The sequence below is a fragment of the Myodes glareolus genome, chromosome 5 (assembly GCF_982192425.1).
Source record: "Myodes glareolus chromosome 5, mMyoGla1.1, whole genome shotgun sequence".
Taxonomy (NCBI): Eukaryota; Metazoa; Chordata; class Mammalia; order Rodentia; family Cricetidae; genus Myodes; species Myodes glareolus.
Window position 1 is genome coordinate 56982129 of NC_142030.1, and position 21972 is coordinate 57004100.

A 21972-nucleotide genomic window follows, 5' to 3' on the forward strand; every position below is an offset into this window, starting at 1 on the left:
ACCCCTGCAGCCCACACGCCCAACTCCTCTAGAGAGCAAGCTTATCTACATACACAAAACACCCCACACCACCCGGAAGAAGAGCTGAGAAGAACCTTTCCCTCTGCCTGGCAGACTCCCGAGGCTGCTGACATCACAAAAGTGTCAACTGGCAACCTCATTGTCATGTGGTTCTCCCCTGGCTCCCCTTCACTTACAAAGGCAGGGAAAGGGTGAGACCTTTCAAAGTCGCCAAGTGGGCAAGCTTCCAACAGCAGTCCGGACTGAGCAAGCGGCAGAGTCACCAAGCCGGCAGCAGGGCACTGGGCCTCGTGTTTCAACTTCTGTTCAGTTCTCCTGTAATGGAAAATTGCTTTTGCACAAAGCTAGAGTGTTACAGTTTTTCCAGCACCCAGCCCCTGCCCTGCCCCACCCCTCCGCAGCCTTCAGATCAGGACAGCTTGTGCCCGCCCTCAAGAAGGTAGAAGGAGGGGAACCGTGGCTTCTTACTATGTCCCTTGCTTCAAGCTCTGGCCCCCAGTTTTTACTCTTTTCTCTAGGAATGGGGCTGGTATCAGGGTCCAACTGCCCAGTCAATTGTCTGTGTCAAGCCCAAGAAGTCTCTTGCACAGGTATGCAGCTAATGGAATACCCACTGAACATTCCTCTGAACACCCGGAGGCTACTCCTGAACAATAACAAAATCACCAGCTTACCAGCTCTGCAGCTAGGATTCCTCAGTGACCTTGTTTACCTGGACTGTCAGAACAACCGGATTCGAGAGCTGATGGATTATACCTTCATCGGGGTCTTCAAACTCATCTACCTTGACCTCAGCTTCAACAACCTCACCTCCATCTCCCCTTTCAGCTTCTCGGTGCTCAGCAACCTGGTGCGGCTGAACATTTCCAACAACCCTCACCTGTTGTCCCTTGACAAACACACCTTTGCCAACACCAGCTCTCTGAGGTACCTGGACCTCAGAAACACCGGATTGCGGACCATTGACCACGATGCCTTGCACCACCTGGCGGTACTCCAGACCCTGTACCTAAGTGGAAACCCCTGGAATTGCAACTGTTCTTTCCTGAACTTCGCCATTTACTTATTAGTGTCCAAAATGGACCACCCAGGTGAGGGACTGATTGGGAGTGGGGAAGAGAATGTGAGGAGTTGGTTTCTGAAAAGGTAAGTCAAAAGCTGGTCAGAATGGGAGGGAAAACTGGGTGAAAATAATTCAAAGCACTGTTGTTTGACCTGGCCCCTCCTTGGGGTGACAGGAGAGGCAATAAGGCTTCATAGGAAAAGTTCTAGAATGAGAATTCAGAATTCAAACGGGTCACCTACTATTGTCTGCCTTTAGAAAAATCTCATTTCTCTGCACCTCAGTTTCCCATCCATAAAACTGGTAATATTACATAATTTGCAGAATTGTAGCCCCAAAAATACTTGTGTAAATGATAAGTATTGTAGTTGTAAGGTAACAGATAATTCAGAGACACTGGGCTCCACTGGTACACTGTGTTAATCTGATTAATGCAGTGACTGAATTTTTCCACGGTCTAAAATAAATTCAGCCATTCAGAGGTAAGAGAGAATCCAACTGGGCTGTGAGATGTGGAAGGGAAAGTTCCCCGGGGAGAGGGACGTGGGAGCTAGAGGGACATTGGCAGGCAGGAGAGAAGGGAAGTCTGATTTGTTTTGAAATGCTGACCCCATAAGGAAGGAGAGAGGAGCGAGACTCAGAGGGCAGATCACAGCGCTCAGTGTCAAGCTGACTGAGGCTAGGGTTAGGGCTAGGGTTAGACCCTGACCTGGGAGAGTCCCAAGCTAGGTGCTGCCACTCTGGGCACTGACCCCAGCCTCTCTGCCATGGCTCTTTCAGTGCCCCAATGCCTCACAGCTTCTTCCCAGGGGCTCTGCTGTATCCTTCAACCTCAGGGAAACCAGAGCTTCAGAGAATGAGGCCCCTCACAGAAAGCCCTGAGCCACTGGTATTGTCCCTGCTTGGCAATTCCTGGTCAAGAATGACAGTGCAAGAACTTGTGGGAAGAGAGACATGATGACCACAAGGAAAAATCTGCCCTCCGGACCTCTCAGTGGCCAGGTCTTCAAAGGCCTTCCGGGCAGGAAGTACACTAGAGTGAATCTAGCCAGGATTCCCAGGCAGAATTTAAGAAGGCATCTGACCCTGCTGCCAGAGACTTGAGCTGGAATGGTTAGAATAAACAAGAAGGAACTGTGACTGTCAGAAGCCTCCCCAGTAGCACTAAGACTGAAGACAGGGGCGATGATACCATCTGGGCCATCTTCCCTAAGAGTCAGAGAATGTCTTGTGTCCATCACTCTAATAGATAGCCAACTTCCATGCATTAAATGTAATTCCTAAATGTGAGTGTTCCTGTCAGTTCATGTATGTATCTGGTGCAAAGAGATCACCTTTTCCTGTCCATCCCCAGATTTATCTGGCCACAGCCAGAGAGATCTCTGCAGTGGGGACAGTTTTTCCTCACGTCTCGTTTTCTTTGCTTGGATATTACACCAAATCAAATCCTCACATACACATTTTTAGGGATCAAATGTGTTAATTAGCACTTGTTAATCACATATGTTACGGTCACTCCCCCATCGTGTCTCTTACCCCTTCCATTCCTACTAATCATTTTCTTTCCAGCTAGCCTCCCTTCTTCTTTCATGTCCTGTGTGTGAGCACATATGTATCTATGTGTGTGAGAGAGATCGATGAGGTTAGAGTTGTTCACATGAACAGAGCAAGGTATTTATAGGAATACAGGAACATGGGCAACTTATCATTGGCTACATCGCTGGAGAAAAGGTCTTCCCCTTCCCTGGTAACCACTAACTGCCAAAAGCTCCTCAGGTAGGGGTAAGACCTTAGGAGCCCCACCCATCACAGAACGTTGACAGGCCCAACCTTGTGCAAGTCATGTATGATCCAAGTATACAGGCAGATTTCCCTTGAGTAGTGGCCACCAGGTTGCAACTTCCTACCCTAGCTGACTACGCCGTGGCAATTCACCCTCTCTTCCAGCTCCCAAGCCTACCATGCAGTTCACCAAGCTTCCACCCCTCATGTAATTCTCCTTAATCAAATTCCGCTTTTAGAGTTAAGTCTTCTCAGAATTTTCAGGCTGACTCTTTTGGACTCCTTGACTCATTCAATTCAATCCGTAATTGAACAAGATTATAAAACAGGTCTGTTTCACTGCATGTTTTCAAAGACAGCAGAAGGCAAAGCTGTCTTGCCATGCTCATAAATCCCTCACGGATAAAAGGCAGACACCATTTCCCTCTACGAGCCACTGGGACCCACAACTGTGGATCTGCTCGTCCCCTCTGCTGTCCAGAGGCCCAGGGTCGCCTTCCAGACCACTTCTTGGAGAAATACGATCCCATTGTTACTGTTCCTTGCTGATAGCTCAGTAAACACGACTCCGCCAAGGCCAGAGAAATCTCCGCAACAGGGACGGCTTTTCCTCACAGGTCTCATTTTCTTTGCTTGACTATTACACCAAATCTTAAATAAATTCTGTGCACTACCCTGTGGAAGAGACCAAAACTAATACTTTTAATCCTGTCATTGGATGAGGACACTGGCTGGCTTGACCAAAATCACACCAAAATAAATGGGTTTTTTTGGTTTTGTTTTTTGTTTTGTTTTTTAATTGATTTCAAGTTGAGGTCTGAGCTATGCACTTTAGGGTGAGTTGACAAAATACCTGAAAAAAAAAATCTACTTATTTTGCCTCAGAGTTTTGAAGTTTCCATGATCTGCTTTTGGGCCTGAAGCAAAGCAATGTGTCACAGTGAAAGCCTGTGGCAGAGAGAACTGAAGGGACTGGGGTCCCAATATCCTTTTCAAGGGCATGCACAGAGCTGCACAAGTTCCCCCACCTACTAACAGCTGCATGAACTATGGGGGTCAAACCTCTAACACATGGACCTTCGGGAAATATAGATGCAATAGCAAGATCTTTATGATAATGCATCATTTTTTAAATCTGAAAACTATATCACTATCATCTTACATCTGGTTAGTTAACTATAACTAAATTAGTTTTATTTTATATCTGTCTACTTCTTAGGACTCACAAAAGATTTTTTTTTTTTTTGGTTAACAGTCACTACCACAAAGTAATTGGAATATTCCTTTACCTTCACAGATTTCACACAGTCCCCCCAAACTCTAAAAGAAGTCTATTTTAGAGCTGGTCCTCATCTGCATCTTGTTCAAGCTCATATTCATCCTTTCATTCCTCTTCCTCTTCCTTCTCCTTCCTTGCACTTTCTCACATGTGTGAACATATATACACAAACAAGAGCATGAGACAGGAGGTGGTGGCACACGCCTTTAATTCAAGCAACTGGGAGGCAGAGGCAGGCAGATCAATGTGAGTTCGAGGCCAGCCTGATCTATAGAGTGTTTCAGGACAACTAGAGCTGTTACACAGAGAAACCCTGTCTTGAAAAAAACCAAAAAACAAAATCATGATCATACACATATGTAAATATACATAAAAACACATGAACATATACACAAACACAAAGGTAGGTATCACCATATGTAAGTATATATGTATGTGTGTATGTGTGTGTCTATGAATTGTATATATATTATATATATATAACATACATACATGTATAAATGAACAGGCACACAAACATACACCAAATTGAACACACAGTAAAATTCAGTAGATGCCTCTCATCCTTCAGTAACATTTAAGGCAAAGCAGGTATTATTTCACTTGACTCTCCTGTAATTATTTTACAGGGTAAAAATCCTTTTGCTATAGATTAACAGCCCTGGTGAACTCTCAATTGCAATCTCTCCTACTTATATCCTACATTTGTTGGCAAAATGGTGAGCTTGACATGTTCTAGAATGGAACTCACACTTCTCCCCCAGATGGCCACAGTTCAGGGCACAGGAAGAACGTCAGTGACACAAGCAAAGTAGCCTGGTTGTAAAGGAGAATCCAGTTTGTAAAGGGAGGTTCTGTTGATGCGAGAAGATACTGTATCTTAGCATTTGTATGGTCCCTGTAGCACAGTATGAAGGGCAGTATGTCGCTGCATTGTCAGTCGACATGTACCTTCTAAAGCAAGAAGTGAGGTGCTGGGAAGATGTCTCAGGGTAAGATCACTTGTTCTTGAAAAGGACCTTGATTCAGTTCCCTAGCTCCCCACACTCACAGAAAAGCTAAACACTGTCTGTAACTGCAGTTCCATGGGATCTGACACACCCTCTTCTGATCTCTGCAGGCACTGCATACATGCAGTGCACTTACAATACATGCAGGCAAACACATAAAATAAAAATATTTTTTCTTTTTTAATAGTTTTTATTGAGCTATATATTTTTTCCCATTCTCCTCCCTTCCTCTCCCCTCCTCTTATACCATCTCCCATGACCCCCATGCTCACAATTTACTCAGGAGATCTTGTCTTTTTCTACTTCCCATGTAGATTAGATCAATGTATGTCTCTCTTAGGATCCTCTTTGATGTCTAGGTTATCTGGGATTGTGAATTGTATATAGATTGGTTTTTCTTTGCTTTATGTCTAAAAGTCACTTTATTATATTTGTCTTTCTGGGTCTGCATTACCTCACTCAATATGATGTTTTCTAGATCTAACTATTTGCCCGCAGATATCATTATTTACCACCCCCCTCCACCAATTGTGTAGTACTCCATGGTGTAAATGTACCACATTTTCCTTATCCATTCTTTGATTGAGGAGCATTTAGGTTGTTTCCATGTTCTGACTATGACAAACAATGCTGCTATGAACATAGTTGAGCACAGGTACTTGTGGTACAATTGAGCATCCTTTGGGTATATACTCAAAAGTGGTATTGCTGGGTCTTGAAGTAGGCTGTTTCCTAATTTTTAGAGAAATCACCATACTAAATTCCAAAGTGACTGTACCAACTTGCACTCCCACCAACAATGGAGGAGTGTTTCCTTTACCCTACATCCTCTCCAGTATAAGTTGTCACCGGTGTTTGTTTGTTTGTTTGTTTTGTTTTTCTGGGTTTTTTTTAATCTTGGCCATTCTTTCAGGTATAAGATGGAATCTCAGAGTTGTTTTGATTTGCATTTCTCTGATAGCTAAGAATGTTGAGCATTTTCTTAAGTGTCTTTAGGCCATTTTAGATTCCTCTGTTGAAAGCTCTCTGTTTAGGTCTGAACCCATTTTTTTTAATTGGATTATTTGTTCTTTTGATGACCAACTTCTTGAGTTCCTTGTACATTTTGGAGATCAGCCCTCTGTCTGATATGGGGTTGGTGAAGATCTTTCCCTGTTCGGTAGGAGCCATTTTGTCTTGTTGACCATGTCCTTTGCTTTACAGAAGCTTTTCAGTTTCAGGAGGTCCCATTTATCAATTGTTTCTCTCAGAGTCTGTGCTAATGGTGTTATATTTAGGAAGTGGTCTCCTGTGCCAATGTGTTCAAGTGTATTTCCCACTTTGTCTTCTATGAGGTTAAGTGTCGTTGAGGTCTTTAATCCATGTGAAGTTGAGTTTTGTGCATGGCAATAGATATGGATCTAAAACATAATTTTTTTAAAAAAAAAGCAGTGAACTAACAGATTACCATGCTACCATTTAGTTCATCTGTTTATCAAACGTATTTTGAGTGACTCCCATTACCGAACAATTGCCAATGAGTCTAACTAACCCCAAGCTCAGAAGGGCCATATGTGGAGACTCACATGACCCTTGGAGATCAGCACCATCAATATGTGTCTCAAAGTCTGGGGCACAACAGACCTAAATAAAACTGGAGCCAGTATATGCCTAGTCACACACTTATACCAACCTTGGCTACAAGTGATGGACAGTCACCATGCAAGACAGCGGAGCATAGTGCTGAGAGCCCAGGTTCTGAAGAGAAATAGACTTGGATTATGATCCCAGCCTGATACTATCTATAAGCTATCAGATAAGTCATTTAACCTCTCTGACCTTCAATTTATCACCTCATCTTTAAGGCATGAATAATAATAGCACCAGCCTACCTAGGGCTGTCATAATGATGAGATGAGAACATTTAGGAACTGCTGTTAGCATTAAGCGAGACACTTTATAAACCTTCTGTAAACAGTTGTAGACATAAGAGAAATGCACAGTACTGTAGAGAAGATGTCGGCCAAGTGGCTCGTTGAACAGGGGTAGACTTCAGGAAGGTTCAACACACAAAATATTGTCCAGGAAACAGGACAGAGACACAGATTGGGTGTGCATAGAATTTGGGAAGGTGATCATTAAATCCCAGAATTGTAATACACGAGGAAAGAGGCAAGAGGACTCCTGGGAAGGAGCAGGATATTAGATAAATTGTGAACACAGACTCTCAGAAAGTCAAAGTGAAGGTCAAAATCAAAATTTGGTTACCTATCAGCAAGCTATGAGACCCAGGGTGGACCAGCACCCAAGGTGGCTGTGCCTGCACTGAATCTGGGTCTTAAAGCTCATCCTAAAGAAAATCCCACTTCCAGAGGCAGCTATAGATGGACACAGCAGTAGGCAAGAAAGGCAGCCCAGCTGTGTGGGGGGGGGGGGCATAGCTTTGCAACTTGTAAGTGCTGAGCAAAACCTCGCTCTAATACTTCCTCCTAACTGCTGCCTACCACTGAGCTGAAATTAGATAAAGGATATTCACACCCCAAATGCCATGACCTTGAAGAGGTCCCTGCTAGAATACTAACCTCCTGAGGAGAATAATGCAAGTATCCTTGCACTGTTATCAGCTTTCCTATAAGAGGAATGGATAAGATATTAGCAAGATGAATCCTGCAATAGTGGAAAACCTTGAAGGAAGCAGAGGTGCTGAAGGAAAATGAAGGAGTCTTAAGAAATTATATGAGGATATGTCCTTGTCCTATATCACATTCTGGGCTCAGGGCACCCCTGCAAGGTGGGCTGTACAGGAAACTGAAATGTTCTGCTCACCTCAATTCATCATAATACTGAACAAAACAGGAATATTGAAACTTTCCCAAATTGGTAAGGCACTTAGTACTATTATCGAAAGAATTACATATGTGCTCAACTATGTTCATAGCAGCATTTTTTGTCATAGTCAGAACCTGGAAACAACCTAAATGTTCCTCAACTGAAGAATGGAAAAGAAAAATGTGGTATATTTACACAATGGAGTACTACACAGCACAAAAAAATGATGACATCTTGAATTTTGCAGGAAAATTGATGGACATCATTTTGAGTGAGATAATACAGACACAGAAAGACAATTATCACATGTACTCCTAAGTAGTTTTTAAACATAAAGCAAAGAAAACCAGCCTACAAACCACAATTCCAGAGAACTTAGACAACAATGAGGATACTAAGAGAGACTTAAATAGATCTAATCTACATGGGAAGTAGAAAGAGACAAGATCTCCTGAGTAAACTGGGAGCATAGGGACCTTGGGGAAGGACTGAACGGGAGGGGAACAGAAAAAAAAATGTAGAGCTCAATAAAAATGAATAAAAAATTTAAAAATTGAAAAAAAATCCTACAATGACACTCTAACCAGATGCATGAAAGCATTCAGTCTTACACAGTTCACTTTCCAAATGCAGAGGATAGCAGAAACGGAAGCATGCCCTGATATGCCAGTGGTCAGGTATCCTGCTGAGCCTTGGTGAGTACAGGGTTAAAAACAGATGCGTGCATTCCAGTTCCTTTTTAGCCCAGGTCAGCAAGTAGGTGAACTAATTCCTGGCCGAAGCTGTAATTTTCCAGTCATTAGGGCTATCTGAAGGTGAGAGTGGAAGTTGAATTCTCTCTGGGATATTTGTTTGTCCTAGTGGGACAGGCTTAAATATTTCTAGGATGTTTTCCAAAACCTCACTCAACTCTGAGCTCCTGGTCTCTATGTCTGTTTCCCCTTTGCCCCCAAAGCCTGGCCCACGGCAGCCCAGCAGGTGTTTCTGCAGCACTGGAAACACTTTATATGTGATAGCCAATACAGTAGCCATTATCTGTATGCAGCTATTGAGCTCTTGAAATTTGGAGTACCAAGGGACTGCATTTCTGATTGTTATTTCACGTCTGTCCATTTGATAGCCAAACAGGACAGTGGCTCTCACAGCACTGGGGAAGCTGAGGCTTTAGAATCTGTAGTGTGTTAGGTTTGTGTTGGAGGGGCTATTTGGTTGGTTGGTTGGTGTTTGGGGGTTTTGTCTTGTTTTGTTTTGCTGTGATAAGATGTCTGAGAAGACAACCTAAAAGAGAAAAAAGTTGTTTGGGTTTATGTTTCAAAGATTTAAGTTCACAGTTGACTGGCTCCGTGGTTTTTAGGTTTATGGCAGAGAGATAAAGGAGAAAGGACCCACAACAAAGTGACCTACTTCTTACAACAAGGCCCCACATTTTAGTTTCTACTTCCTTCCAATAATGACCTCAAATTAAGAATTCCTCAATGAGTTAACCCACGGATTAGGTCAGCGAACCCATGATTCAGTCACGTCCCAAAGCCCCCACAGCTGAACATTGGTGATCAAGCAGTTAACATGAGATTTTAGGAACTGTTTCATACCCAACCTATATCCAGTGTCCTCACAGGTAAGTGACCAGTGGGTCTGGCCCAGCATGGATGGATCCAGACATCCAGGTTCCAGGTTGTTCTCCATTTTTACACTATCTTTTGTTACTGCGCACATCAACCTATTTGCCTCTAGAACATTTATTATATTCTTACATGTGCAATGTAACATGAGGGGGCCTGTTTGTTTGTGGTTCTGTCCTGTCCGATCCCCCAGCTGTTTAGTCCCAGAGAAAATCACCCACACAGAGGACTCCGTAAGTTATAAAGCTGATTGGCCCATTAGGTCAGGCTTCTTACTGGCTAACTCTCACATCTTGATTAACCCATTTTTCTGATCTATGTTAGCCATGTGGCTCAGTACCTTTTTCAGTGGGGCAGTTCACATCCTGCTGCTTCAGTGATCTGGGCAGGAGTGGGAGGAATCAACTTCCTCCTCCCCAGAATTCTCCTGCTCTCCTTGCATCATTTCCACTTCCTGTCTGGTTTTCCCGCCTACACCTCCTGCCTGGCCAACCAGCATTTATTTAAAACATGATTGACAGAATACAGACAATTCTCCCGCACCAGTGCAAAATGTATGAAGATTGTTGTGACACAAAGAGGTCCTAATTCCTACCTAGTAAGACCACCTAGGGACAGAAGACACAGATGTAAAACAGAGTGGCCAGAAAGTTGCAGCAACCCGCTGGGTGACCTTAGGAGATCTATTCCTTCACCTTTCTTGTCTTTAAAGTGGGAGAAGAGAACTTGAAATTCTCTAAGACCTTTTCATCGGGCAGGCTTGGTACCTAAATAGAAAAATTAGACATTCATGACAGAAGAGAGCAGTGCTCAACAGACAGGATCCCAGACAAACAAGGGCCTATGGGGGAAAGTGGAGATGGAGGTATTCCTAGGAAAGATGGCTACAACCACAGTTAGCAAGGAAATTAAGAAGCAGGAAGCCTCTAACGCTGTCGTTCTTCTACTGCCAGTGTTAAGCTCCGTCAACTGGTCCTCTACCACAAGGGAGCCAGTGCCCCAGTCTTTCTTCTCAGGCCTGACACACCCAAACCGAGATCTTTAAACTCTAATGAGCACAAAAATCCCACACTCTGAGTTCTGAGTCATCCAACTGCCAATGCAAGTGTCCTTAGGTCACTTCTCAGAGAGACTTTGTCAATGTTCTGTGTTCTAGAGCTTCTGGGGCTGTTCCAAGTAGAGAAGAAATTAATTCACACTGAGATGCTAATGGGTAATAATGTTTTGAAATGTTTCCCTCTCGGGCATTTGCAGCTTGACAGGAAACAATCAGAAATTAAGAATTCAGAAAGTGACTGGCGACCAGAATTGAGAATGGAGCAGTTTTAGGACAGAGGGCCCTTTGTGTCAACTCTTAAATTGTAGTCCTTAAGCAGATCTAATCAAGCCCAGTGGTGGAAACAAAAAGTCAAGGGGGAATCTAGGCAAGGGTGCCGCAGAGGTGGGTACACAAAGCAACTAAGGGATATCTGCAGGGAGCAGATGGGTTGGGTCATGTGCTGCTTCTGGTCCAGATCATTTTGGAAGCATCTGAGCAGAGAACATCTTAGTTTCATTCTGAGGCTCTTTTATCCGGTAGCCAGGCAGCTGTAATAGGATAATGGGCCCCATTTCAACACACCAAATACAAAGTCACCCTTAGCTGTGTCAAAACTTACATTTCCAGAATGAATTCAGGTCTTTCACCATTTCACAATAAATGTTAACTCAGCTCCAGGTTCCTCCACCAGAGAAATTGAAATAAAGACCAGAGGCAGATGTGGGAAGAGGAGTTGAGAGAAAATCAGAACTAATTTCTATGCAGCAGATGCTTCAAACATTATCAATTGTTCTGCCAGCCTGGCTCTCGTGTTTCATAAAATACTCCCTGGCCTTAATGCTAGGTGATCATCTTTCTGAGAGCAGTAAGGGGGCAGAAAGGGAAGTGATTAAATCACCCCCCAAAAGAATGGCTAACTAGTGATTCTGATAGACTCCCTTGCTCAACCCAAAGGGGATTCCAGAGAGTAACTTGTCTAAAGGTCTTTCAGTCTGTGAAGCACCAGATTTCTCCATGTGAGTTCTCAAACCACCCAGCAAACCCAGGCTTCTGAAAAGCTCAGTAAAAGGCTGACTAGAACAGCCGACCTGAGTCTCCTCATCTCTACAGACAAAGAGCACCTTATCCTGGAGGAATCCAGCATGATGGATGCAACTAGAAAATGAGATGAGGGTCTATCCTAATTGACCCTGAATAATTATCTGGGGACCATGCAATGGATCGTGCGAAGAAGCCCTGAAAGGCCTGGAGACAGAGTTGGGAATTAAGCCCTTGTAGACACACAGGAGGCAGAAAATAGCCTATTATCAACAGTGGGAATGGAGGTGCAGAGACGTAGGAAAGAATTTGGAAGGTAGAAACAATAGGACTTCGGACTGAACTGGCCTTCTCGTGGTTCCTTATACTTCCTCTCCGGCAAAAGTGTGGGTAATAAATTTGTATTAATTTAACTTCTTAATATACTGGGGAACTATGACAGTATGCCTACACCTTTAGAAAATAGCACAAAATCTGACAAAGAAAATGCCCAATAAATACTGCATCAAATGAATGAATGAAATTGGGAAAATTGGAGGAAGAGAAAAGTAAAGGATAACTCCTAAGGTTTAGCTAAGGCGATACTGGGAGATACATTGAGCTGCACATTTGCTCAGTCATCTTCCCACCACCATAATAAAATACCTGACATTTCCGACCTAGCATGAGAACGTGAGTATTGGCTCAGAGTTGGGAGGATTAAGTCCAGAATCAATTGGCCTCATGGTCTCAGACCTGCGGTGAGACAGCACACCATGGCAGAAATGCAATTCATTTCAGGGCAATGAGGATTTGGGGTCCAGAGAGCTGTGACCAGGAACTGAAGGTGCCAACCTGGGACAGAGGCTCTCTAGTTCATTGCCTCATGCTCATGATGGTTAAATATGTGAACTCACGGGAGTATAAGCAAAGAAAAAGCAAACTGTATTAAGGGAAAGTGAGAAATTAAAGAGACCAAAGGGAACTTTCAAAACTAAAGATTTATTGCAGAAGAAAGGGATCAGGGCAGCTTCCAGAGACAATGGACGAACCTGTGTGGGCAGCACTAAGCTGCTTGTGGGGGGGGGGGTGCAAGATGACAGAAACTGGACAAAGACTGGGGTGATGTCTGCTCAGATTGGTTAATTCTCTGAGCATATTAGAGCCAAGTCAATTGGGGGTAACACTGCATGTTCTTATGGCCCAACCAGGGAGATAATCACATACTGGCCCCCAGTTAGAGGTAACTGAAGCCTCCCTCTGTACATCTCTGACCTCATCTTTTTAGATACTAATCTTGACTGTGTGTGAGATTTAGTGAGTGCTGGAGTTGCTATGTTCTGACCTTGTAGGTGTTCCTGGTCTTAGACCCTTGATGGCCTGGTAGCTGTTAATTAGACTATGGCCTCACATTTGTTTATCTAAGCAGCCAGTAGTTTTGCCATGACAGGCCTGGGTTGAATGAGATTTTTTTTTTTTCTCAGCCCAGTCAAGTAGTTTTTAAATGAAAGACACAGCGATTTCAAACAGGCAGCTCCGTCCATGCGCGTATAATCCCAACACTCAGGCTACAGGCAGGGGCAAGAGAATCTCTGTGAGTTTGAAGCTGTTATGGTCTATACCAAGTTCTAGGTCAATCAGGGCTACACAATGAGACCCTGTCTCAAGAACAAAGCAAACAGCAGATGTTTCAGGGGTCAGTCTATTTCTTGGTAGTAGGATATTTGCTGAGTAGATGTGAGACCTTGAGTTTGATCCCCAGTATCATATCACAGCAGCAGCCAAACTCCACCTTAGCTTTGCCTGCTTGAAAGGTAACTCTTATCACCTACTGAGATGTAGTTGGGGTCTTCTCTGGTTACCTCACATCCAGCTCTTTTTCTATGGAATAGTCTGTCATAGCTGGAGGCTATTTAGAAGCCATTTTTACTTATCATTTAGTCTGTTACAATCAACAGCAGTAGACAGGGGACTGTGTGAAAGGCTAGTGATGCCTGTGCATGTTTGGAGGGAAGGGGCTTTGTGGGAGTCAGGGCCAGCTGGAGCCCGCTGACACTAACTTCGTCTTCCCAGAGCCCCGTCTGTCCTCTTTTCTGGTCAGCTTAGGTATCTCAAGTCCTGTTATTTCCCATTGCTGGTGTTCCCAGTGCTCTTGAAGAAGGGGTGCTAAGAAGGCTAAGGATAACCAGCCCAACTGAGATGGTGAACATTAGTAAATTCAGACTAGAGAACACGCCATTAAATACACGTATGGGGAATCACGGTCTCTGGTATCATCGAACTCAAAACAAAATGAGAACAGCAAAGGGAAGGAGGTTACAATAAAGGACTCTAGGGGCCAAGCACAGAAGCTCTGGGTAGCTGCTTCAGATCAGGAGGTCTCCAGTTGGTGGCTTCTGGGCTGAATAAAGTGAAGGTCAAGCCATGGAGAATGGAAGCAAGGTAAGGAGGGTCTTTCTAGACAAGGGACGAGCGAAGGTAAAGATCCTAAGACGGAATGCGTCTAACACACTAGAAGGCAAGCATGGCTGGAGTAGAGGGAAGCAGGGGAACGGAAAGGACTGAGACAGAAACAACTAGTCAGAAGGCAGGCCACATGGCAAACAAGCCACGGGAGTGTCGGGTTGTATGCTAATATGACAAGGAGGCCTGAAAGGGCTTTTGGCAGAGTAGTAACACGCTTTGTGATTGACAGTTGGCTCCTGCTGCTGTGTGGAGGAGAGGTTGTCAGAAAAGGGGGGTAAGTGAGGAAGGATGGTGACTCAGACCAGGGTAACACTGCACGTGGTAAGAACACTAAGAATTGAGGCACAAAATAGAGAAGGCAGCACCCACAGTGTTTGCTTCTGCCTTGACTATGGGATGTGAGCAAAGAGAGTTCTTTGTTTCTTCCTGGTCCAGTGGAGAGTAGCAGTGCCCTTCACTCCTGAAACGTTATAAACTGTTTGTAATCCATGGGGGTTCACCACAGGTTTGGCCACAGGCCAATCTGGTCGGGTCATTTTCTAAATTGAGCTTCCATTTTCCAAAATGATACTAGCTGTGTCAAATTGATATAAAACTAGCCAGCACAGAGTAATTTTATGACAGAAAAGATTATGAAAGCAGGTTGTAGTTTGGTGAGCCCCGGCTTAGGATATCATAGGAAGGTAACTGGGTGTTGAAGAAACAAAGATCCTGGCTGGCAAAAGTAGAACCCATGTCAGAAGTAAAAAGATTCATAAAACCATGGTAAAGGCCTTGCCTGCCCACCAGCTTTAGTGTTGGACTGCTAAATTCAAAACCTGACTGGAATACAGACAGAATGAGTTCACAGCCTGGGAAACCCAATGAGACTCTATTTCAAACCATTTTAAAGAGGCTAGGAATCTCACTCAGTGATAAATGTTACCTACTATGCACTAGTCTCTACATTAAATCCTAAATACAGCAGGGAAGAAAGGAAAGAACCTGGAAGGAAGTAAAAGAAATGGAAAAAAAATAAAAATTGGTGTTTCGGGAGGTCACTGAAGGGATGTCCTCCAATTCCACCCTCGCCTTGTACCCTGCCACCTCCTTGAGGCTCACCCCCACCAAAACCCAGAGAGTTCACTGAGCACACAATAGGATGTAGCCTGCCTGGGGCCTGCTTGATTCTGTACCAAATACCTGGACATCTGGAGCATGGCCCTTGCCCAGAACTATGATCTTTTCTGCAGGCCAAAGAAAGGTTCCTCTTAGAAGAAGCCCAAGTTCAAAGGGAGGCTTCATAGCCTTTTACAGCTCATGTGTGGTTCTGAAGCACAGACTCCCTGGTGTCTGCACACACCTGGCTCTGGAAGACATGTTTACTGCCTGTGAGTAAGACGCTCTGTGCAGAAATAAACAAGGTGATAGTTTATGTTTCCTTAGGAACTATTCTCAAGTAGTTAAACATTAATAACATCTGTAATTGTGCCTGGGAGTTTTAACTGGGGCAGATGCTCTGGGCCCACTAGAGTAATTGAAAGAAGGGCTATCAGGGCCTAGATACACATCTATAATTAGAAAGGAGCCCCTTGGAGCTGGTCAGAAGATAGCATGTGGCAGCCCTATGTAAGAGGGAAGGATAGACTATAGTTTACTCGTTCCCTAGCCTGACAGTATTTAAATCAACCCTCCAAGCTGGTTCACAGTAGGTTTTATAGCTAAATTTTATAAATGCTTCATGTGATACTTGGCACACATCAAATACCCCACCATCAGTACACAGGTATATAATCTCTGAAGTCACCAAATCAGACTAGAAAAATAATACATTACTAACAAGCTAAGAAAGTGGATTTAAATAATAAAGAAGAAGGCAAAAAAAGTAAAAAAAAAATGGGACATAAATGAAATAAATGGAAAACAAGTAAGTTTCCAGATACAAAATGTCAGTGGACAGACAGACAGACAGACAGACAGTTTACTAGCTTGAGTGAAGGGAAAATCCCATCTGGAAGTTGTTCACAAAAACGTACTTTAAATACAGGAAAACTGAAACACTAAAAGAGCGGAAAAGACAAGCAGCGCAAACACTCTCCGAAAGGAGTTGAGTCCAGCCACACTAAGGGGAAGGTACCTTCACAACAAGAATCTTTGCTGACATTGAGAGCTCTTAGTCAATAGCTGAAAAGGCACAGGCATAACTTTCCATGCATCTTTTTAACATGGGTTAAAATAGGACAGAACTAAAAGGAACACTGACTGTTAGGTGAGGGTTTGGAGCTAGAATGTGTCTATAAAAGGTAAGATTCCTTCTCACAGGAACAGACAGACAACCAACAAGAACTCAGGGACAATCGATAATTATAGATTAAGAAGTAAGCAGGGGAGACTGAGGAGATGAGTTGGTGGGTAAAGTCCTTACATCTCAGGCATGAGGACCTGAGACTAGATCCCCAGCAGCCATGATGAAAGTCAGACTTGGCCACACATTTCTATAACCCAGTACTGGAGGGGTGCAGACAGACCAGACCAGACAAGCCAAAACAGCGAGCTCCAGGTTCAGTGAGAGACTGTCTCAAATGTATAAGAGAGAGACTAACAGAAGATGTCAACCTCCAGCCTTCTCACACACATACACACACACACACACGTACAAAGATAAAACTTAAAAAGTCAGCAAGGTGTAGATCTCTATAATACCACAATCTAAGGGATGTTAATCTAAGGGATGTTGAACAGAACAATATACTAAATAAAGATATATGTATTTTTCAGAACAAAGAAAATTCACTAAAATTGGCCTGATGCTATGACATAATGCAAATTATCGAAAAATTTCTAAGGATTTTCAAAATGACAGAACATGTTTCTACCAACAGTAGAATTAAACCAGAATCCAATTGTCTTTAAGAATTTAACTAGAATCCAATTATCTTTACAAATTACTTTAAAAAAATGCTCCAAATACTGACGGATAGCAGTGAATAATAGCTCTTATTAATAAAAATAAAGATCAGATATATTTTACATCTCCAATAGCTAAAACTCCCTCTGGTAGGTTAGAAAAAGCAGTCATGTAAATAAGCATCGCACACAGGGAAGACTTGGCCTGTGCTTTATAATGATAGCAGGCCAGGCTGTAGACGAGTTTAGGAGGGAGCCGGTGATCAACCGCATGTCCTGTCGTCGGAGGGAAGGTCTTGTAGGAGTAGAGGAGCTGTAGGGTTGGTTCTCACAGAGTGGGAAGAGCTTGATCAGACGAAGACTGAAGAAAGAGGCTGTCAATGCCATGAGCTGTAGGACACAGCCAGCTGCAGATGAGGGAAGGGCAAGATGCCATCAAAACATAAGGCGCTTAGACTGGTGAAAGCTAGGGAAACATGGCAAAGTGGGCAGACGCTGAGACAGGAAGGTGCTGCGGGTGCTATTCCGAGGCCCACAAGGGGATCATATCAGTCTAGACAAAGCTAAACCTGGGGAAAGCAGCTTAGCATTTGTGGGTGACATGGGCCATAGCTGGTACACTTGGAAGCACGGAGCCGGGAGACTGAGAGAGCTCAGCCTTGACAGTGATGTGATGGGGGAAGGGGAGAGAAGGGAACTGTAGAAAAAAGCCCAAGCCTCCCTCCTAACAGAGCCACCCACATCCCTCACTGGCACAGCAGCCTAACAATGCATTAAAATCACTGCCTAATTGCTCCTTTCAAAGTTAATGCTCTGAAATGGGGAAGTGTGTGTTTAATGTTTAGTCTCATCTCTGCCGCCCAAGCCCCAATTTGAAAGCCAAATCTTTTTAAAAATAGAATGAGATTAAACCCCTAGACACAGCTCCGACCCTCAGAATCCCACGTTTTCCTTTTTCAAATCTGTCTTTCTCTGGCAGTTTGAGCAGGTGACCTGGGAATCCTGTCTGGATGGAACCCTGGAAGTTTCAGCAGCTAGCTTCCTCCTAGCTCCATTCTTGAACTCTCAGGCAGAGCCCAGGAAGTCTTCACGTCCACAGACCCTTTTCTCTCCTCATCAACACCATCGATGGGAGCAGGGTGGCCCACCGGGTAACTTGACACACTCAGTGTAGAGGGAAATGGCTTCCTCTCCTGACCTTAGTGATCACTGCAAGCGATGCATGTGGCACAGTCTTGTACTCCCAGGTTTACAGCCTCCTCCAACAGCTCATCTGCATCCACTTGTAACTTTCCTACCCGACCACTGAGAAAAGGGGCAGGAATGGAATCCCTCCACTGTTCTTTCCAGACACCCACCCCCACCGCACATCCTTCCAGCCAGCTCCTCTATGATTCTCCTATCCCTAGCTTCTATTGGGATTTCCCAGCAAACCCACTTCCCTAACTTCCCTGTCACCAAGGACATCGATGCCACCACATAGCCGCACAGTCCCTACTCTAAAGTTAGAAGAGTCTTCTCTGTAATGTCCGGTTCTAGTCCCCATGTCTCTACGCGCCCTGGAACAGCTCCGGCCTGGCTTTCTGTTATCTGGAGCCTTTGAGTTATCTAGAACCACAAATCATGGAACTTCCTAAGTCTCCGTTTCCTTGTTTATAAAACAAAGATGAAAATATTATAAGCAGCAAGATGGTTACAGGCATTACGTGAGATAAAATGTATAGGCCAGCCGACACTGAAAGCTTAGACAATTGTAGTCAGGGTTAGGATTGGTTGTGGTCTTGTCTCTAGGCTGGAGCTTATCTATTCATCACAAATATGCTGGGCATGTTTGCCTGGGTACCTCAACATACCCCAGCATCAGCAAGGCAGAGTACACAGAGCTAGAAAACAGAGCTGAGGACAGTGTTCCAAGAAGTGCTGTGCACACCTGGCACAGTAGCCTCTCTTCTCAGCCATGCCTGTCACCCCTGCTAACTACCCTGAGAATACACATCACGGTCTGTGCCTGTGGGATGGGAAAGGGAGTTATACTGCCAGAATCCACATGACTAGGAAATGACGGTTTGGATCCTGGAGATAGCTCAAGAAGCCTCTTTTCCTTCTGCTCTATACGCAAGTACATGTTACTAGATGTAGGGAGGCACTTAGAAGAAGCACTTTGCATCAGCTGCTAAAAGGGACTGAGGATTCAAGTCATTCATGCAACCAACTGGTGAGTGTCAACAGCATTGCTAAGGACTACAACTGCTTTGCCTAACGGCAAAGTCTTTATGCTGAGCTTCCCAGACTAGCATACAAAGAACACACCAGAGGCTTTCCCAGGGATCTTGTCCTTCCCTAAAGTTGAGGTAAATGGTTTCTGACTCTCTTGGGCAATATTAATGGTCTCTGTCAATTGGCTTTTCATCAATGTGACAATATACCTGAGAGAAACAATTTTAAAGGAATGGAGATTCACTTTAACTCATTACTTCATAGCCTTCAGCCTACAATGGCTTGATCCCAGGCAGAGCATTAAGGCAGTGGTCCCAGAGTGGAACAAAGTTAGCTACTCAGTCACAGGAGCCAGGGAGCAGACAGCAAGCACGGGTCCAGGGGAAAGACAACCTTCAAGTCACACCTCTATGACCCACCTCCTCCAGCTAAGCCCCCTCCACTAAGAGCCCATTGCTGTGAAGTCATTGATGGACTAATGAGTCCTTTCACAAGGTTAGCCCATCACGGGCCAGTCACTCAATAGCACCAGCAGCTGAGAACTGAGGTTTCCAAATATACGTCTTTTAGGCAGACAAGTTGCATTCGAACCATAAAGTAGTCCCTGAGCAGGCTCAGGCTCCAGTACAGAGAAGGGGACCAGGAGATGGATGAAGGTAGGTTGAAAAAGAGAGATAAAGGAGAAAGCTGGCTAGCCTTAGTGCAAAAGTTCCAACACTCCATGTTTAAGCTTCCAGCTCTCTGTTGGAGTCTCTCCTTCCGTTAGAGCCAGTCTTAAGCAAAGGCCATTATCAAGGTCTGCAAGTAGCTAAGCCTGGGGGTGAGACATAGTCCTGGGCACAGCACTTTTCAAATTTCTGTATACCACCAAACACCCTGGGATTCTTGTTGAGAAGCAGGTAACCCAGACAGCCTGGTGTGGGCCCGAGAGTCTGCACTTCTAACAAGGTCTAGGCAACACCAGTGCTGTTGGCCCACAGGCCATACTCTGAGCCATGGGTTCCAATCACCCTTACCCTTTGGATTAGGACGACAGGAAGTCTGCTGTTTCAGCATCCTGCCTGCTGTGTTTCTCTTCACAGATAGCCAGAACGCCACGTGCATGGAGCCCACTGAGCTGTCAGGGTGGCCCATCACACGGGTGGGGAACCCTCTCCAGTACATGTGCATCACACACCTGGACCACCAAGACTACATCTTCCTACTGCTCATCGGCTTCTGCATTTTCGCTGCCGGCACCGTGGCTGCCTGGCTCACGGGTGTGTGTGCTGTGCTATACCAGAACGCCCATCGAAAGTCGGGTGGCGAGGACACCGAAGATGAGTCGGGGAATCGGGTCACCAACCAGATTTTTCGAAGCAACTCTTACTTCGGCCCGAGCCGATTCCCTCAGCGGACCTAGCTATCAGACAGTACTACCAATTGTGCCTTTCCTGGTCCGGTTCCCTGCTTTCTCTCTCGCCCTCCCATCTTACCACCACTGTCTTAGACACTGAAGACTCCCAGTAAAATAAAAAAGTATTGGGTGGTCGTTTCTGAGGCTGGTCTCTTCCTGCTCCACCAGCCCATACCTACTTCCTTGAGCTCAGCAGACAAACGAAGTCCAGAAAGGTTGTTGGATTCATCTAAATGCCAAGGAAGTTCACCCTAAAAGCAAGTGGACTCGTATTTAATTACTATGCCTCAAAAGTAAATGCTGGAGAGAGATGAAAAATCTAAGCTAAAATCTTTCTCAAAAAACAATCTGCAGAGAAGTCAAAAGTACTGTGTGGCCATGAGCTATCTTCACATCCCATCTCATAATTATCTCAATGGTCAGATGATATCAGTCTAGCCTACCAGTGAGAACCTGACCACTGTCCACAAACAGTTAACAACATAAGCACAGGCTTATCATCTAATATAATCAGCTATAATTACATGTTACAATGCCTTGGCTAAATAGAGGTGTGAGAGACACAGGGTGTCACTAGTAACAGAATTCTTATCAAATGCCTAGCACTTAATCAGCTCTGTATACAATCTCACCTCCTAGGTTAATTCTCTCAACAGCGTGGTCAAGCGGTTAATGTGACCCTTGTATTTCTAAGGTACTCGGCCACAGAGTAGCAAACTCTAATTTGCAGGAGTGTGGTAAGAAGCAGAGCGATTGTTGAACTGTTGGCTGCCTGACACCAAAACTGATGCCCTGTGCCTCTATGCTCCATGAGCGGCTGTCCTCCCTGAAGTGCTCGGCCGAGCAGAGCACACGGTTGTGGTCCCACTGTTGGTGTTGCACACTCAGCAGTGGAGTGCACACAGGTGCGGTCCCACTGTCGGTGCTGCACACTCAGCAGTGGAGTGCACACAGGTGTGGTCCCGTTGTTGGTGCTGCACACTCAGCAGTGGAGTGCACACGGGTGCGGTCCCACTGTCGGTGCTGCACACTCAGCAGTGGAGTGCACACGGGTGTGGTCCCACTGTCAGGGCTGCACACTCAGCAGTGGAGTGCACACGGGTGCGGTCCCACTGTCGGTGCTGCACACTCAGCAGTGGAGTGCACACGGGTGTGGTCCCACTGTCAGGGCTGCACACTCAGCAGTGGAGTGCACACGGGTGCGGTCCCGCTGTCGGTGCTGCACACTCAGCAGTGGAGTGCACACAGGTGCGGTCCCACTGTCGGTGTTGCACACTCAGCAGTGGAGTGCACACAGGTGTGGTCCCACTGTTGGTGTTGCACACTCAGCAGTGGAGTGCACACAGGTGCGGTCCCACTGTCGGTG

At 44.9% G+C, this 21972-nt stretch overlaps 1 protein-coding gene and 1 long non-coding RNA gene across 4 annotated transcripts in view; one reads left to right on the top strand and one right to left on the bottom strand.

Moving 5' to 3' along the window:
- Nucleotides 1-1268, bottom strand: part of LOC125391892 (uncharacterized) — a 36213-nt gene extending 34945 nt beyond the window's left edge. For all 3 annotated transcript variants that reach the window (XR_007229311.3, XR_007229310.3, XR_007229303.3), the window contains exons 1-2: nucleotides 925-1268; nucleotides 198-336 (exon numbers count right to left, since the gene is read on the bottom strand). This is a non-coding gene — a long non-coding RNA (uncharacterized LOC125391892). The remainder of the gene's footprint in view (nucleotides 1-197; nucleotides 337-924) is intronic.
- Lrrc52 (leucine rich repeat containing 52) lies at nucleotides 191-20744 on the top strand. Its single transcript, XM_048421546.3, has 2 exons — nucleotides 191-1112; nucleotides 20293-20744. Exons 1-2 carry the CDS (start codon nucleotides 491-493, stop codon nucleotides 20610-20612), a joined length of 942 nt encoding a protein of 313 aa, XP_048277503.1. The 5' UTR covers nucleotides 191-490; the 3' UTR covers nucleotides 20613-20744.
- Nucleotides 20745-21972: the final 1228 nt, after the last annotated feature.

Excerpts from the sequence above, each read along its gene's own strand:
- Lrrc52 (XM_048421546.3), top strand. The coding sequence starts at position 491 with ATGTCCCTTGCTTCAAGCTCTGGCCCCCAGTTTTTACTCTTTTCTCTA. Across the intron at positions 1,113-20,292 it reads GTCCAAAATGGACCACCCAG|ATAGCCAGAACGCCACGTGC; the intron begins GTGAGGGACTGA and ends TTCTCTTCACAG.